This window comes from Monodelphis domestica, chromosome 1 (genome assembly GCF_027887165.1).
Source record: "Monodelphis domestica isolate mMonDom1 chromosome 1, mMonDom1.pri, whole genome shotgun sequence".
NCBI classification, from domain to species: Eukaryota; Metazoa; Chordata; class Mammalia; order Didelphimorphia; family Didelphidae; genus Monodelphis; species Monodelphis domestica.
In genome coordinates this window covers 603,320,801-603,338,897 of record NC_077227.1, presented here as the reverse complement: position 1 = coordinate 603,338,897, position 18,097 = coordinate 603,320,801, and the positions used below count along the sequence as shown (strand labels likewise).

At 38.7% G+C, this 18,097-nt stretch overlaps 1 protein-coding gene across 1 annotated transcript in view; it reads right to left on the bottom strand.

Moving 5' to 3' along the window:
- Positions 1-16,758, bottom strand: part of FBLN7 (fibulin 7) — an 85,130-nt gene extending 68,372 nt beyond the window's left edge. The window contains exon 1 of the mRNA XM_001382043.5: positions 15,843-16,758. Within this exon, the coding sequence (XP_001382080.2) occupies positions 15,843-15,917 (75 nt within the window). The 5' untranslated portion in view covers positions 15,918-16,758. The remainder of the gene's footprint in view (positions 1-15,842) is intronic.
- Between the last annotated feature and the right edge of the window lie 1,339 nt (positions 16,759-18,097).

Below are 18,097 nucleotides of genomic sequence, written 5' to 3'. Positions count from 1 at the left end.
GTTGGATGGTCCTTCATTTTCAAAGAGGATCAATGATGTCACAATAGTGATGTCTTGACTGGCTCACCAATTGGGTTTTAGTGAGGGAGAGTTACACAAAGTCATCAGTCTCATTCTCTATTCCAGAATCATCAAAGTCTTGTGGCAAGACAAAAGTCAGCATGGCTAGTGATGGCCTGGGATTCAGGGGATGACCTTGGCATTTTCCATGGCTGACAAAGCTCTAAGTGCTTCGCAGAACCTGCTTCAGGCATCTTCACAGTCCCTGGAATATTGTTCTTATCTTCCGCCTAGGGAAGTCTCCACTACTAACTCATATTGAAGGTCACTAAAAACCCAGTTTGTTTGTTTTTCTTCTATTATAATTGTGAAATTGATTTTTTTCAACCTAAGTGTCAGATCAGATAAATATTTCTATTAGATAAAATCTTAGATTCAGTTTGATTGTCTTGCCCATCAATGTTTTTTTTAATGTTTTTTAATCCTTTCACCCAATATCTTACTTATCACACACACACACACACACACACACACACACACACACACACACACACACACACAGATCTTTAAGACATCCAAAATTGTGATAATCAAGCAATCAATGATTTTGTCCTATTTGTTGACAAAAACGAAGCCAAGTAGAGATTCCTGAGGCCCTCCACTGGCTATGTTGATGTCAAGCTCTTAATTATTGCTGTTTGGTGTGTTCTGAATCCAACTATTCATGTAGCCCACAATGTTGAATCTTGTCCACAATAATAGCATTAGAAACTTGCCAAATATTATGCCAAAATCAAGATTAACTATATCTTCAGTATTGTCCAGATCTTTCACTCTAGAAATTCCATCCAAAAAGGCAATGGAGGGGGCAGCTGGGTGGCTCAGTGGAATAAAATCTAGAACTAGAGATGGGAGGTCCTGGGTTCAAATCTAGCCTCAGAAGACCTAGAGATGGGAGGTCTTGGGTTCAAATCTAGCCTCAGACACTTCCCAACTGTGTAGCCCTAGGCAAGTCACTTAACCCCCATTGCCTAGCCCTTACCAGTCTTCTGCCTTAGAACCAATACCCACTATTGATTCTAAGATGGAAGGTAAGGATTTTAAGGAAAAAAAGAGCAATAGAGTTAGTCTGGCAAAAACAGGTCTTCCTGTTTTTGAGGAAGCTATACTGATTTCTGGAAAATATCACTTCTTTTCCTAGATGTTCACAAATTATCCTGTTAATTCTGGAATTTTTCCAACAATCCAAGTCATACTCAATAGCCCATGGTTTGTAGATTATATTCTCTTCTTTTTTTTTGAAAATTAGGATAGCAGAAAGGCAATGCATATAGGGTAGACTGCTAGACTTGGAATAAGATAAGACCTGACTCTGAAGTCTACTAGTAGTATGACTGTAGTCAAGGTTCTTAACCTTGCTGAGCCCATTTCCTCATCAGGAAAGTGGGAATGACAATACATGCATTACCTACTATACATGACATGTGCTATATACAGTGCTTTGAAAACTTTAAAGTCCTTTACAAATATCACTTATAAAAAAGAAAATCACATTTGTGCTCTAATTTTGGGGTGCTCTTCCATTTTGCCATTATGCTAGTTCTTTCAAAGGGTTCTGTAGTCACATCTATTAGTTCTTTTAGTGTCCTGGAATATAGTTCAACTGACTCAGAAACTTAATTCATCAAGGGCAGCTAGTTTATTTCTTATAATCTCCCTCTTTTCTTAGGTATCAACTCCATTACATGCTCATTGGGGTCAGGAATCATATCTCTGCCTTTCTTTGGATCCCCAGCACTTGGCATAATACTTGGTATATATTAAGTGCTTAATAAATGTTCCTTGACTGACTAACTCACAATTAGTTCTGTTTAATCTGTTCTTTCCAATCTTAAGGTAGCTAGGTGGCTCAGTGGATAGAGTTCAAGAAAACTCATGTTCCTGAGTTCAAATCTGACCTCAGACACTTATTAGCTGTGTGAAGTTAGGCAAGTCACTTAACCCTATCAGTTTCCTCATCTGTCAAATGAGCTGGAGGAGAAAATAACAAACCACTTCAATAATTTTGCCAAGAAAATTCCAAATGGAGTCACAAAGACGTGACTGAAAAACAACGGAAGAATAATCCAACTTTAAGATTTATCTCCTTGGCAGGGTAGATGAATGTAAAAATAAAAATTTAATAGAATAACTCTGCCTTCTCTCAATCTTGAGGTATTATTACTCCTATCCACCACTAATCTGATCCCTTTTTTTCATTCTTCCTCCATCTTTCCTCTTTTTTCATCCTTTGCTTTTTCTTCCTGACCTCAGCTCATTCTGGACCTTGGTGTTTCTGACACTCTTCTCACAAGATTGTAAGAACATTTGTATTCATCCTCTGTTACTTGTCTTTGCTTCTATCTCCAGCACATCTTTTTACATCTATGTTGATCAATGGGTTCCCCGTGTATCCACATCAGCCTCTTTAGACAACTCCCTCACTTCCCGTTTATTGAAATTATTCCTCTTTGTACCTTCAGAATTTCATTTTCCTTCCAGTTTCCCAACTCTCCTGCTCTGGATTCCCCTGAAGAGTCCTACACCATGGGATATTGCCAATCCTTTTACTGAGCTTTCTGCTTATGCCAGTAAAGCACAGGCTACATTGGGAGACCTGGAAACAATGCAGTTTGGATGAATTGTAAGGGGCATGAAAAAGAGTAACTAAAGAGAAATTGAGAGGGTAGGTTGGAAAGACTTGATGGCTGAGTTAAGGATTTTAAGATATTTTTCTGTTGGTAATAGAGGGTTGTTGTTTTTTTTCAATCATGATGATGTCTTGATTTCAAAAGCAATTAAAAAGGATTGTTAGAATCTGACTTTTATTCAAACTCTCCTAATGATGTTTTCTTCACTAGTGCTCTTGCAAATAGCTTTAATAGCTGCTTTTTAGTCTTGTCTTTCCACATCAGCAAAGAGTATTATTTGTTTGCCACAACTCAACACCAGTGGGAAAACTCTACTGAAGATCAGAATGTAGCCAGAATTTGGGTAAGAATCTGGAAAAAAAGACAAGAACCAGCTCATAATTAGGATGTGAATGACAACAGCTGTTTCTAAAGAATAGATCATGCCAGGAAAAAAAAGAATTGTACAATTTTTCAGGATAGAGTTGATATAAGGTAAATCTCTCCCCTGTTCAGAAGATCAGGAAGAAACAGTCTTCCCCTTCTCTAGCATCCAAATAGTTTTGATTCAGTGTCTTCATGAAGTCGTATTTGGAAATGAATGGGGTTAGGACATAGAAAGAGTCAGACCAAAGGACCTAAAGGAAATGGAGATGTCCACTGGCAATAGATAAAATGGAATTGGGGTTCAGAGTTCTTGTTGGCTGAGTTTGGTGGAACTGATATGTGGTTTTTATTAAGCTTTCCATTCCTGAGAGATTGATTTAGTGATCCTGGAAGTCTGATGAATTACTCTGTCAGGGATGCTTTAAGGAGGTGGGAGGATGGCCTAGACAACTTCTAACATCCCCTTCCAGCTTGAAGATGCTTTGGTTTTTCCTTTGATGGAATATTATTTAAGTAACTTATCATGAGATAATTAATTTCTCAAGACATTGATATGGGGGTTCAAATGAAAGAAGTCACATTCTCTGGACACCAGTGAGTGGGTGGGGGTCTTATGGATCATCTGTGACTGATTAAGTCCTGGAAATAACAGTAATAACAAAATGCCTTGGCAACAAACAGGAATTTCAACTTCTCGTTTTTGCTGAATTTCTGAGTGACTTTTGGAGGGACAGCATGGAGGATGTAAGGTGCTAGTCCTGGATGTCTGGAGGGCCTAGGTTCAAATCCCACATCTGACACTGGCTAGGTTTACTCCATATTTCTCTGTCTTAGTTTCCTTATGGAGGTTTTAGTATTTACCTCAAAGAAGAATTGTGAGACTCAAATGAGATAATTTAATATTACTTCATTAAGTATCTACTGTGTCCCAGAGACATATCCCAGCACATAGGAACTAAAGGAAACATTTAAATAATGAAAAAATGAGCAGTTATATGAGGGAACTACTGAAAGCACAAAAAAAGGAGAGTTTCCTGCCCTCTTGGAGCTTATATGCTGTCAGAGGAGAAAACATAAAAGTCAACAGATATAAGGTAATTTAGGAGAGGGAAGGAGAATTTGGGTAGACCCTTACAGCAGGGGACTCAAGTTAAACTTTCAAGGAAAGTAGGGATGCAGAAAGATTGAAGAATGTCTCAGAAATTCTGTTTAAAAGAGACAAGAGGGAGAAGGAAAGTAGCCTAGCAGCACCACATCTCAAACTGTAGTATCAAGCAGCAATCATCAAAACAATCTGGTATTGGCTAAGAAATAGAATGGTAGATTAATAGAATACATTAGACACACAATATACAGGGGTAAATGAACTTAGCAACCTAGTGTTGGGTAAACCCAAAGATCCCAGCTTTTGGAATAAGAATTCACTCTTTAACAAAAACTGCTGGCAAAATTGGAAAACAGCATGGCAGAAACTAGGTATAGACTGATATCTCACACTTTATACCAAGATAACATCAAAATGAATATATGATTTAGATAAAGAGTGATGCCATAACTGAAATTGGAGAATACAGAATAGTTTACCTGCATAGAGAGTATTATAATATATAAAATGAATAATTTTATTATATTAAATTTAAAACTTTTGTACAAATGAGGCTAATATAACCAAGATTAGAAAGGAAACAATAAACTAGGTGGAAAATTTATAGCAAATGTCTCTGATAAAGGTCTAGTTTCTCAAATTTATAGAGAACTCAGTCAAATTTATAAGAATACAAATCATTCTCCAATTGACAAATGGTCAAAGACTATGAACAAGCAATTTTCAGATGAAGAAATCAAAACCATCAATAACCATATGAAGAAATGTTCTAAATCACTCTTTCTTAGAGAAATGCAAATTAAAACAATGCTGAGGTACCACCTCACATCTAACAGATTGGCCAATGTGGCAATAAAGGAAAGTGGTAAATGTTGGAGGGGATGTGGCAAAACTGGGACACTAATGCATTGTTGGTGGAGTTGAGAACTCATCCAATCATTCTTGAGAACAATTTGGAATTATGCCCAAAGGGCTATAAAACTGTGTATACCCTTTGATCCTGTAATACCACTACTATGTCTGTATCCCAAACCTTCTTTACAAAAATATTTATAGAAGCTCCTTTTCTAGTGGCAAAGAGTTGAAAATTGAGGGCATGTCCATCAATTGGGGAATGGCTAAACAAATTGTGGTACATGTCAGTGATGGAATACTATTGTGCTATAAGAAATGATAGGCAAAATGGTTTCAGAAAAAGCTAGAAAGATCTGCAGGAAGTGGTATAGAGCAAAATAAGCAGAACTGAGAGAACATTGTGAACAATAACAGCAATATCGGATGATGATTATCTGTGAAAACTTGGCTACTCTCAGCAATATATTGATCTGGGGCAATCCTGAAAGACTTATGATGGTGAATGCCATCCACCTCCAAAGAAAGTACTGTTGGAATCACCTTTCACATCAGTGTAGTTATGGTTTTATTTAAAGTTTTTGGTTATGTATGACTTTGCTCTTAGAATAATGACCAATATGGAAGTGTGTTTTTCATCAAAATAAAAAAATGAAAAATAATATTTTTTTAATAAAGAGAGACAAGAGGCAACGCCACACATGAGGAAAAGTAAGAAGGTCAGTTTGGTTGGACCACAGATTTAATTAAGGGGAGTAATGTGTAATAAGGGGCACACAGTGGATAGAGTGCCAAATCTGAAATCAAGAAGACCTGAGTTCAAATCTGGATTCAGACACTCACTAGCTTTGTTCCCTTAACCATCTTTGCCTCAGTTTCTACATCTGTAAAATAAGCTGGAGAAGGAAATGGCAAATCATTTCAGTATCCTTACCTCTTGGTAAAAACCCCAAATGAGATCACAAAGAGTCAGACACAACTAAAAACAACTAAACAATAAATGTGTAATAAAGCTGGAAAGAGAGGTTGAAGTCAGGGTGTAAAGGGTTTAAATATCAGGGAAATATATGCTTGATCCTAAGAGATAAGAAGCCATTGGAGTTTATTGTGCAAGAAATCAGATCTGTGTTTTAGGGAAATCACTTTGATAGCAGTGTACAGAGTAGATTGAAGAGGGTACATCTTTGAGGCAGAGAGACAAGTTAAAAGGCTATGGCCATAGTCCAGGTAGAAGGTGATAAGGTCCTGGACCAGCATGGTGCTTGTAGGAGTGGAAAGAGATATGTACAGGAGATGTTATGAAGAGAAAATGAAAAGCCTGGGCAACTGGTTGGATACATAAGGTGATGCTGTGAACATGGGTAAACTGGGAGGAGTACCCTTGACAGAAATAGTTTGGAAGAAGCATAAATTTAGAATTAAACATAATGATCTTTATTTTAGGCATGTAAAAAGCATGTATAAAGTATCACATATGTTTAAGCAATACAATGGGGCAGTGAGGTGGTACGGGGCCTGAAATCATGAAGACTCATCTTTGTGAGTTCAAATCTAGCGTCAGACACTTACTCCCTGGGCAAGTCAGGTAGCCCTATTTGCTTCAGTTTCCTCATTTGTAAAATGAACTAGAGAAGGAAATGGCAAGTCACTCAAAGAAAATCTCAAATTGGATCATGGAGAGAGTGCCTGGTTCATAGTAGGTACTTAATAAATGTGTGTGGACTGATCATTTCATTTGCTTCTCCTAACAAGTCTCAGGTAAGGACTGTAGGTATTATTAGCCCTATTTTATAGATGAGGAAACTGAGACTCAGAGAAATTGTCACTTGCCCATGGTCACACAGCTAGTAAATGTCAGGGGAGGAATTCAAACCCATGCCAACCTAGCTCAACATACCTGGCTATTTCCATAATGGCAAGATTTAATGGCGATGGGGAAGAGTGATAGATGGGAACCTCAAACATTTGGACTCTGCCACAAACTGACAATATGATTTTGACCAAGTCAGTTCCTCTCACTGAGACTGTTTCTATCACTATAAAATGGGTATCACATTACCTATCCTGTTGTCTCTTTCTCTCTGGGGTGTTGTGAAAATTATCATTTTCTCAACTAATTTTAACATCCAATATATTATTTGATGGAAGGAAGGAAGAAAAGAAGGAAGAAAGTGAGGAAGGGAGGGAGAGATGGAGGAAGAAAGGGAGAGAGGGAGGGAGGGAGGAAGGAAGGAAGGAAGGAAGGAAGGAAGGAAGGAAGGAAGGAAGGAAGGAAGGAAGGAAGGAAGGAAGGAAGGAAGGAAGGAAGGAAGGAAGGAAGGAAGGAAGGATTTAAGGGATACTATATGCTAAGCACTGTGCTAAGTACTTTATAAATATTATCTTATTTGATCCTTACAAAGACCCTGGGAGCGAGATGCTTTCATTGCCCTTATTTTATAGGTGAGATAGACAGACCCTGTGCCCAGGGTCAAATGGCTAATAAATGTCTTAGACTAGTTTTGAATTTGGGGATCCTCTATACATACCCAACTGCCTAGGTGGCAAAAGCCTATGCCAGATAGTAGTAATAATGATTCATGTAAATTTATCCTGGGTTTCAAGATAATAAGGGCACTGAACATCAGTATCATTACTGGAAATTGTGGTAGAGGGGGTTGGTGAGGGAAAGAGACCCAAGAACACTATACAGTCAATTTCATTACCAGAACCTTAATAATAATATCGCTGGAGCCGTGGGTGAGTTTGGGAAAGGGCCATGACAGCAGTTGGACCCTTGTGAAAGGCATGTCCTTTGGAGTAAAGGGGGTATCCCATACTTTTTTCTCCATTTAGCATACTGATGCCTAGGGGACCCCTCTTTCTAGTATTCCTTTACTCAGGGATACCAGCTGCTAACCTCCATCAACCCAACTATTACTCATCTCTTCATGGACTTGTATTTGTTTACCAAGCATAGCCCTTCATTTTCAAATGCCTGCTTTTCAAAAACTGCTCATACCAGTTCCAGAATCCTGGGCCTGAGATAAGGAATTCTATTCCATTGCAAGAGGCTTTTAAATTTTTTTTTAAAGATTTCATCTGTATCTCTGCTCCTTTGATAAGTTTTCATCAGGAAAAAATGTGTTATGGCATACAGCACCTGGTTGAGGGTGGGGGCCCTCCTGGATGGCAAGGATTTTTAATTCCTGGAATGCCATTTCATCTATAGTAAACTCTTTGTTAGAGAACTAAGCTTTGCTCACAGAACCTTCACCCAGAGCCCACCACATAATAGCTAGGTCAAGAGGCTATTGCAGAAAAGTGGGGATTTATTTTGAAAGGTAAGGGTTAGGACAGGTTCTAGAAAGAGGCTCTAGGTGTCTTCTTGACAGAAAGAATATGGAATTTGGGTCATATCCACCTCTGCTCTGGACCATCTGAGCACCAGGAAAATTATTTAACTTTACTTGGTCTTTAGTTCCACTCACTTTCCAGACTTTTCCAACTCTTTACCAGCACCTGAAGATAGCTTCACCTGGCAGCCCCATTTTCTAAATAGTGAATGGCCCAGACCATCTCTTTTTTACTTATATTTGTATCCCTACTCCTTAGAATAGTACATAGCACATAGTAAGTGCTTAATAAATACTTTTCTTCCTTTCCCTCCTTCCTTTCCTCCCTCTTTTTGTTCCTCCTTCCTTCCTTCTTTCCTCCCTCCCTTCCTGCTTTTCTTTTTGTTTCTTCCTTCCTTCCTTCCTTCCTTCCTTCCTTCCTTCCTTCCTTCCTTCCTTCCTTCCTTCCTTCCTTCCTTCCTTCCTTCCTTCTTTCTTTCTTTCTTTCTTTCTTTCTTTCTTTCTTTCTTTCTTTCTTTCTTTCTTTCTTTCTTTCTTTCTTTCTTTCTTTCTTTCTTTCTTTCTTTCTTTCTTTCTTTCTTTCTTTCTTTCTTTCTTTCTTTCTTTCTCCAAGAATTTCCTTTGATCTAAAGAGGACTGAGGAAGTTTAAGCAAAGGGATCATTCTCCAGTTAAAATAGAAATCATCCAATTTGCTAATCTGATCAGGTAGAGAGGAAAGATACCAATGTGGATCATAAAGCATAACCCCTTGAATGCAATCTCAAAGTATTCAGATTGCTTCAGAGCTAGAAAAGAAGAGGTCCTGAGAGGTGTAAATGTAAATTAGGCAAGTTTTTATCTACAGTGCTCACATATTTACTTCCTTTCCTCCTCTTCAGTCTTCCATGCATACAGCTTTAGTGTTCTGATATTACCTACATGCCTCTTATGTTACAAAGGAAAGTCAACTGAAAAATTCTTCCATCCTAAAGTGTTATTACCAATTTAAAGTGATTCCTTCCTATTTTCTTTTTTTCTTGTTTTGTTCTTTGTTATAAGGGATAGCTCCCTGGGGATAGAGAGTGGGAAACATAGGTGATTAAAAAAAACCAATAAAATCTATTTTCAAAATCAATGATAATCAATAGATATGTCAGATCTACTCTGTATACTTTGATCACTATATACTGTGAATTATTACTATGGTTTATAAAGTAGAGTCTAAAAATCTGTGACAACGCAATAGATGGAGAACTCTGAGACTTGTTATTTGCCCAAAGCACTGAAAGGCTCTGAATATTTTCCCCTAGACCTAAAATCCTCAGCAGCAACCTAGGTCCTTTACTCTATATTAGTGTCTGACTTAGTTCTCTCTCCATGATTTATCTAAAACTTTCCCCACTGACTAAGAAGCAGTGACTCAAAAGGACTAGAATAGTGGGGATCCCTTGAACTACTTATTTAATGACACTTGTCTTTCCCCACTTCTTTACTGTCAATTGCTTTTTTTTCTTTCAGCTGGAATTATGAAAAATGGGATTGAGATAAAGTTGAGAAAACCATAATAAAGGTAAGAAACTAGTGCTTAGACCTAGAATGCTAACAAAACCTGTCTGGGGCACACTTCCTACTCCACATCACCCTTCCCACGGCCCTGGCTCCTAGCCCTCACTCCTACTCTAGAACCAGCCTCCTCCTTGAATGAAGTATTATACATTTCCTAGTTACAGCTCTGAGATAAGAAACACAGGTATCTGGGGGCAAGAGGGAATGAATAGCAAAGACTTAAGATAGAGAACAGAGTGAACAACAGAAGAGTTAATGAAGTCCCACAAAGATAATTAATCCCAGCTCCCTAATAAGAACCACTTCTTGATTCGGAAGAAAAGTGAGCTTAATTATTATTTCTCCTTGTCACCACTTTTATGAAACAAACCCAAGTCAGCCCCCAAACAGAAAGCCTCTGAGGAAATTTCCCATGGTTGCTCCTTGGTAATTAGCTGCTACCACCAATTTAAGGAACAAGTGGACATTCATCCTTCAGAATATTAAATTCACAAATTTCCCTATCCCCTTTTCTATTGCCCTCTTCTCACTAGCCCCCAAATCACCCCAAATGCACAAACTATTTTCACTACAGTGTGAAGAAAGAAAGCTACTGATGCCCAATAACTGGAAATGAATAAAGCAAAAGACAATTGCCTGATTATGTTTCCTGCAGTTTAGCCAACGCAAAGCAATTGCCACCACAAGTAGGCAAGAATACCTCAGAAATCACTTGAACCAACAAACACTTGCTCTTTTCCCCAATGGAAAAAAAGACTAGAAAAATAACTTTTGTGAAATGTTTTAGGAAAGGATTACCAGGAGTATATATACCTCACAAGCCAGTGAATAGGATAGCAGAGTCAAAAACTCACCTAAGTCAGATTACCCCAAGAGCACTTAGAGATGAAAAAGAAAAATAAAAAATGCATTTTAAGGAGAGTAATGCTTCCATAACAATATGTTTTTATTACTGATGTCTTTTTATAATGGCTGAAGACAAAGTAAAAAACAGCTGGATCAGATAAAATTAAAACAGAAGAAACTCTCCAGGAATTGATGCGATTTTCGAAGAACTAATGAGAGATGCAACTAAAAATGTCTGATGGAAGAAAAAACACCAAACAATTGAAAAAATTATAGGTGGAATTAATAACCTAAAAAGTGAAGTAACCAGTAACCTACTTTCTTATTTGATGAAATTCAAGAATGATTTGCATATATATCAAACAAATCATTAACAAATGTTTGAGAAAGGAACATGGGCAGGCAATTCTAATAGACAGCACACATCTTTACAGTCAAACAACTGATTGAAAAGTGAAAATAACATAAGATCCCACCTTATTTATTGTTTGATTATTTTAAAAAACAAAAGCATTTAACTTGACAGCATAGCACATAACTTTAAGAGTTCTTCTTCAAAAAGATTTCTCCCATGTGGTAAAGTATTCAGTCCTCTACATTTTCCTGGCTTCACTAAAGCAGTGTTATTACTTGTGTACTCGTACGGAGAATTGGATCATGGACAAACAAGCAGATCTTACAGCCGTGCTTCTCCATCAGCTAGAGAACAACTGGCCAACTTATAGTTTTACAACTGAGCCAAAAAGATAAAGAATAAATTGGGAGTGGTTGAGAGTTGAAAGATGGATTGGGGTGGAGAGATGTAGGAAATGCTGAAAGAGGGAGGTAAAGAGTTAGGAGACCAATGAAGACAAAGATACAGGGACACTGACTATAATCAGATCATTCTAGGAGCAAACACTGAAAACGGAGTGGGTGCTTCCCATTGTCCTGCTTGGGGTCAGTTTCTTTCCTCTAAGAACACATTTTCCTATGGTTTCTTCATGGGAGCAATATTTTCTCTAATCACAAGCACTTAGAGTGATAACGGGCTCATTTCAGATTCTTTGAGAGAAGGGAATGTAGGTACAGCACAGAAGGGAGACTCATGCTCACTAAAGGTATTTTTCACTGGAATGGAGCATTTTTTTTTGTAGAGTACCAATGGACAAGTTATCCTCTATTGAGGAGGAAGCTCACTGTGCTACTGAATCAAGCCCCATAATATTAATGGGCCACCTTGATGAAATCCATGGCCACTTAGAAAGAGACAGTCTAACCATTCACACAGGAAAATCAAATAGATGCAAAGCACAGTTGCCCAGATACTGATATGTATGTGAGCAATTAATCATTGGGAATTAGGTGAGACAGTCAATAAAGCACTAAGACCGGACTTAAGACGACCTGAGTTCATATCCAATTTCAGATATTTTCTAGCTATGTGACCTTAGGCAAGTCACTTAACCTCTATTTACCTCAGTTTCCTGATCTGTAAAATGGAAATAACAATAATAATATCTATTTCCCAGGGTTGTTTTGAGGACCAAATGAGATATTTGTAAAGTGGTTAGCACAGGGCCAGGCACATAGTAGGAGATTTTTTAAGTGCTTGCTATTATTGTTATTATCATTTACCAACATTTTTAAGCTAATATATCAATGCATATCTATTGAATGGGTGCAGGAGTTGAACAACAAACTAATTCTTAAATGGAATGGGAGGAAGGGAGCAGGCTAGGTTGCATTTAGGAAATTCCATGTGCCTTTTTATAATCCTGAGCTGCCAAAATTTTTACAAAAAGTCATAACTTCTAATATCAATATTTTCCCAGTGATGCTATATGACTGCAAAGTAAAATATCATTAATCTCCAAAGAATAAGAACCAGAATTGCAGGTCAGTGGAAAATAGCCTAGTGAAATGCAACATAGTTTGGAAGCTCTGGGTCCAAATCCTACTATTAACACAAAGCCAAGTCACTTTAACCTTCCTGAAGTCACTTTTTCAGACCATTGTATCTTCTCCAGCAAACAACATCTCTACAGTTTAATTATTAAGGTCTGACCTAGATCAACTTGAAAATGCTCTCAAATCTAAAAACACTTGGGAAAGGGTGGTAGGGGGATGAGGAAATGGATGGAATTTTCCACTTTTGTAAATAACAATTCTTCTTCCTTACGCTCCCCCTATTCCCTATCTCAGTCAACAACTCTCCCATAAAAAAGAAAAGGTCCTCCTAGCAGTCATTCAACACTATTCATTTTTATTAGATGCATTGTTGATGAATCTCTATAAGGCTTTTCCCCAAAAGTCACATACCTGTGCATAAATTAATTCTGAAATATGACTTAATTGAGACATGTCTATAAGCCATGGTCATCTATTCTCAGATGATAGAAAATTAATTATCCAGATTGCTGCCATAGTCTTCCTCTTCCTCCCCTATAATTATATATTATAATGACCTAATTGTCTTCAGTGGAGAATGGTCCATTAGGATCACTGCAGCAACTTTTTGTTTCTCTTATGTCCCCAAAATGCCTCATAAATTGTAGGAACTCAATCAAGAAACATCAATTAAATGCTTACTATGTATCAAGCACTGGACATGAAATGGGGATAAAGCCTGGAACTATGACAATTCATTTGGAGAATTCCCAGGTGATAGGATTCCCTCTGTCAATGCAGGTCAGCACCTTCCTTGCCATTCAGAAAGACTCCTAGAGCACTGGAAGGTTGAGTGTCTTATTCCAGGATCTCACAACTAGTGCATAAATGTCAGAAGAAGGACTTGAACTCAGGTCTTCTTGACTGCAAGGCTGGATCTCAAACCTGTATATTCTGCCTCTCAAAGACAAAAACAAATCAACTCCTTGCCCTCAAGTTGCTAACTGGGTTAAATAAAGGAGCTTTTTAGGTTGAATAGATAACTACTTGGGGCATCTAAATGACACAGTCTATTGGGCACCAGATTTTGAGTCAGGAGGTTCTGGATTCAAATAAGGCCCCATATATTTCTTATCTGTGTGTTCCTGGGCAAGTAAATTAACCCTGATTACCTAACTTTTGCCCTTGTGTCTTAAAGTTGTTACTAGTAAGGGACAAGGAAGGAAAGGGGGAAGAAAGGAAGGAAGGAAGGAAGGAAGGAAGGAAGGAAGGAAGGAAGGAAGGAAGGAAGGAAGGAAGGAAGGAAGGAAGGAAGGAAGGAAGGAAGGAAGGAAGGAAGGAAGGAAGGAAGGAAGGAAGGACTGACTACTTGAAGACTAATCCTTTCTGGAGCTCATTCTGAGTTTCTCAGACCATCTTGCCAGTATGATCTGATAAAGTGTGCCTAGGATTTGCAGCCAAGCAGCAACTTCTGGTTCACCTCTCTTCCTTCAAATTTCCATAGCACTTTTCCCATAACAACTCTGACATAAGTAGTGCATGTACTATCATACCCCTTTTATAGAAGGAAAATTACTTACACAGGGTCAAATGGCAAGTAACAGTAACAGAGCCAGGATTGGAAACCAAGTACCCAGGTTTCAAGTCCTAACTGCTGCTACGAGATATTTTTTTCATTATTACACTAGTTTTGTTTGTAGAGTTCAGCACATAGTGGGCATTTAATAAATGTTTGCTGATGACTTTTTTATTCCCTGTAAAGTTGGAGAAGAGTTAAAAGAGAGATAAAATGAACAAAATGAAGTCACAAATGAGACCACTGAGGTCCTATCTAGCTCTGAAATTCTGTGATCCTATTTAGTAATTCCCTGGGGAAAGTGGTGATTTGAGTAAGTTGCCCTTCTTTTAGGCACTCATCATCTCTAAGTGTTTCAAAGATGTTGATGTATCTGTCAAACACCAGACTTGGTCTTGGCCAATAGATCATTTACTCAGTAGATCCAGTCCAAAATATAGAAAATTTTGGCAAAGCAATGACAGATGAGACATTAATATCCTTAGTATTAAAACCAGCACATTAGACACCACTCTCCCAAATTCACTAATGTCCACAGTTATAGGGCTCACCACATAAAGTTCTTTAGTTTCCCAGAGTTGTTCTTACCTTCCTTCCTACTATCCCTATTTTCGATAGCATCTAAGGAAGTTGTGTCCTTATTCTACCCTGGGAAACCCACTTCACAACTGTTAAACCAAGAGTTAGCAAAAAAAAAAAAGGAGAAAATATCTCTTTTTAAATATGGCATAACCATTTGGAATTCTTTCAAAGATCAAGAGCAACCAGATTAAAAAATCAAAAAGGCAAGCTGTCTTTTTTCCCTATGGGAAATAAAATATAGACCTAAATTCCAACTGTCCCTATAGAAAATGTTAGTCACCTCTCTCTGATTCTCCTGGAAGTGCTACAAATAGAGAGACAAGATGCTACTTTGGAGAGGTAATAGGAACTAGAACTGTGTTTTCCTGGAATAAGGATCTCTTCCATAGGAAAAGTCCTTCTACTAGTACAGGTCACTCCTCTTCTGCAATTTTTAGTCTTAGAGAAATTGACCAAGAGCACTGAGATGTTAAGTGACTTACTCAAGGTCACACAGACAATATCATAGATGGGACTTCCAGATTTTCTTGGCTTGAAGTTCCCTGTCCTTTAATACCATGCTGCCACTCACAAGTGAGGGGGGAATTATTTCGGGGTGGAGGTGTAGGAAATCATTCAGTAGGAGTATTCAGTTATTAGGTGGGAAACAAGCATCTGTCCAAGGTAGAGAATATTTCAGGTTTAAGAAGAGAACATGATTCCGGATGAAACACTGCAAAGGACAATGATTTATAAATCTCCCAGAAACCATTATGTCTGTATGTACCTTTCTATGCTTGTGAGAACATTTTCAAAGTCACTTTCTTCATGGGGTGGATCAATTACTAGTTGGCAAATGGTTCTACCCACCTGTAGGCAAGACCTGTGTGCCACATGAGAATCAGACATATACTTGAAAAAGACAAAAGTCTAAGTTAATCTCAGCCCCCAACCAGAGCACCAATGTGGTATATAAAAAAAAGCCCAAGGCTCGTGCCTCTGGAGGCAGCATCTCCCACCTGTGAAAGGTAGGAGGACCCAGATTTTCAGCCATGAAACCCTCCAGGTGGCATAATCCACGGAAAAACTTCTTACCTGAGATGCCGGAGATCCTTGACAGGCAATGAAAGACAAGAGAAAGACTAAGGCACACTGAGTTCCCGAGATCATCTTGCTAATTTGTACGTTTCTTCCAGGGAAGAAAAGTGCTTCTTTTTTCCCTACCTTCCCTCAAGGTTGCCTTAATTGTGTTTATCCCAAAAACTGCCTCAAAAGTCCGGCCTCTAATTGGAATCCAGCAGCTTTGGAGAATTCAAAGTGCTTGTTAATTGCGTTGAAGACTAGGAGGCATCATCAGACTGCAGTTCGGTCCTCTTCCTACTCCCTGCTCCGTGGTCAAGGTCCTGGGGCTGCTGCTGCTGCGGCGGCTGCTCCAGCTGTTGCTGTCCCAGATGCAGAGGCTGCTGCTGCTCCGAGGGCTTATGAGCTACACCTAAGTGGCTTGGTTTGGCTCTGATTCCATCCCTCCCACTCAAATACCCAGCAAAGCCTATGCCAGTCCTGCAGTTGTAATTTGGCTGGGGGTGATTTGGGGGGGGGGGGCAGGCGGTGAGTAGGGAAGAGGACCGCACCAGTATGTGCCTCTGCCTGCCAAATTACTGGCTGAGTCCCCAGGCCCTTTCCTGGATGGGGGGAGGTGCAAACGGGACCGTATTGCAGCCTGCACTGGCTTCAAAGGGAGCTGAAAGGCTCCTTCCCTCTTTGTCTCCCTCGGAAAGAGAAGGGCTGCTTCTGCAAGGAATGCCTCTGAGAGCCACCGGCACATTCTTTAGGAATCTGAGAGAAAAGAGATGCTAGAAATCTCCTGGGGGAGAGTGGGACACGTGTCCTTCCTAGCTGCTGAAGTCATGCCGGTTGGGGATTTCTTTGGGGGTAGAGAGAGAACCATAAAGATGACTAAAGAGCTGAAAATTCGCACCCAAGAGAAAAGGCTAATAACTGTAGTTCTTCTAAAGAGCTCCAAGTCCTGGAACTGATTTCATAGGAGTTTTGAACTATCGGTTGCCTTAGAGATCAGTTAGTCCAACCCTTCTATTTTAATCTATGAGGGAATTTTAACTTACAGACAAATCCGTTGCCCTTGTATCCAAGGATCTAAACTCAGGACCTTTGATACCAAATCCTGTTTTGTTCTGTTTTTTATCATGCCAAACTACAGTGGACTTACTCTTCATTTTTTTAGAATTCTGTAAATGATGAATATCCCTACCCTTTTAAACTAGATGGATTATATTCTCTCTTAGACTTTGCAGGGACTAAATTGTATTTCTATCCCCAACACTTAGCCCAGTGCCTGGAACATTTAGGAACTGGAATGTCATCACATCTAAAAGAGCTAAGTACTTTTCACACAGTTACAAAACTAATACATCAATGATAGAACTTGAACCCTGATCTATGTGACAACAAGATTGACTCATATCTGTAACCCCATACCACACACATGTTTAGGAGAGCACACACTCACACACACACATCTTGCACAAGTAGGTCTCCAATTTATTTTTCTGGGTTTGAATGATAAGTTCTTAGAGACATGGGGTTGGCCTTCTCAATTCATCTTGATGAATTACAGGAATTACTCCACTTAGGGTCAATAAAATAAATGATGGGATAGTCTAAAGAGAATGACAAGTAGCTGTTCTCCCTTCCTCTGGAAAGAGAGAGCAAGAGATTGCAGTTTAGATTGTAGGGCACAATTGCATTTGTTAATAAGGAAAGTAGATGAACATCATTCTCTGCTGATTTGAGGGGGAGAACCCTAAAGAGACAGTACTCCTGTTGGGGTGGTCAGATTCTTCTAGAGTCAAGAATTAAAATAGTTTTTCTTTCATTCTGTGCTTCTTTGGAAATATAGCATCCTTTAATTTGGAGGAATGCTTTTCAAAAGCACCTGGCCAGAATCCAAGTCTGATCCTTTTTGTGGAGGGATTAATGGAGCATATTGTCGGTGCTCAAGAAGTTAGGATAACCAGAAATAGGCATATATGGCTTTAAAACTAGTGACCTTTAAAATTGGAAAGATGCAATCAAGCCTTAATTAAGCAGGGTCTTATGGATCACCCAGAAAACCACTTTCCTGTTTTAGAAAGTAGAGTCTAGTGAATAATTAAACTTCAATTCAATTTATTAAGCATCTACCCCATGCAAAAAACAATACTAGGGATACACATACAAAAATAAAATAGAATATGATCTCAAAGAGCTTGCATTCTATTAGGGATATGACATATACATGTAAGCATTATTAAAATGAAGGAGTACCCACACCAAAGAGATCCCAGATCCAT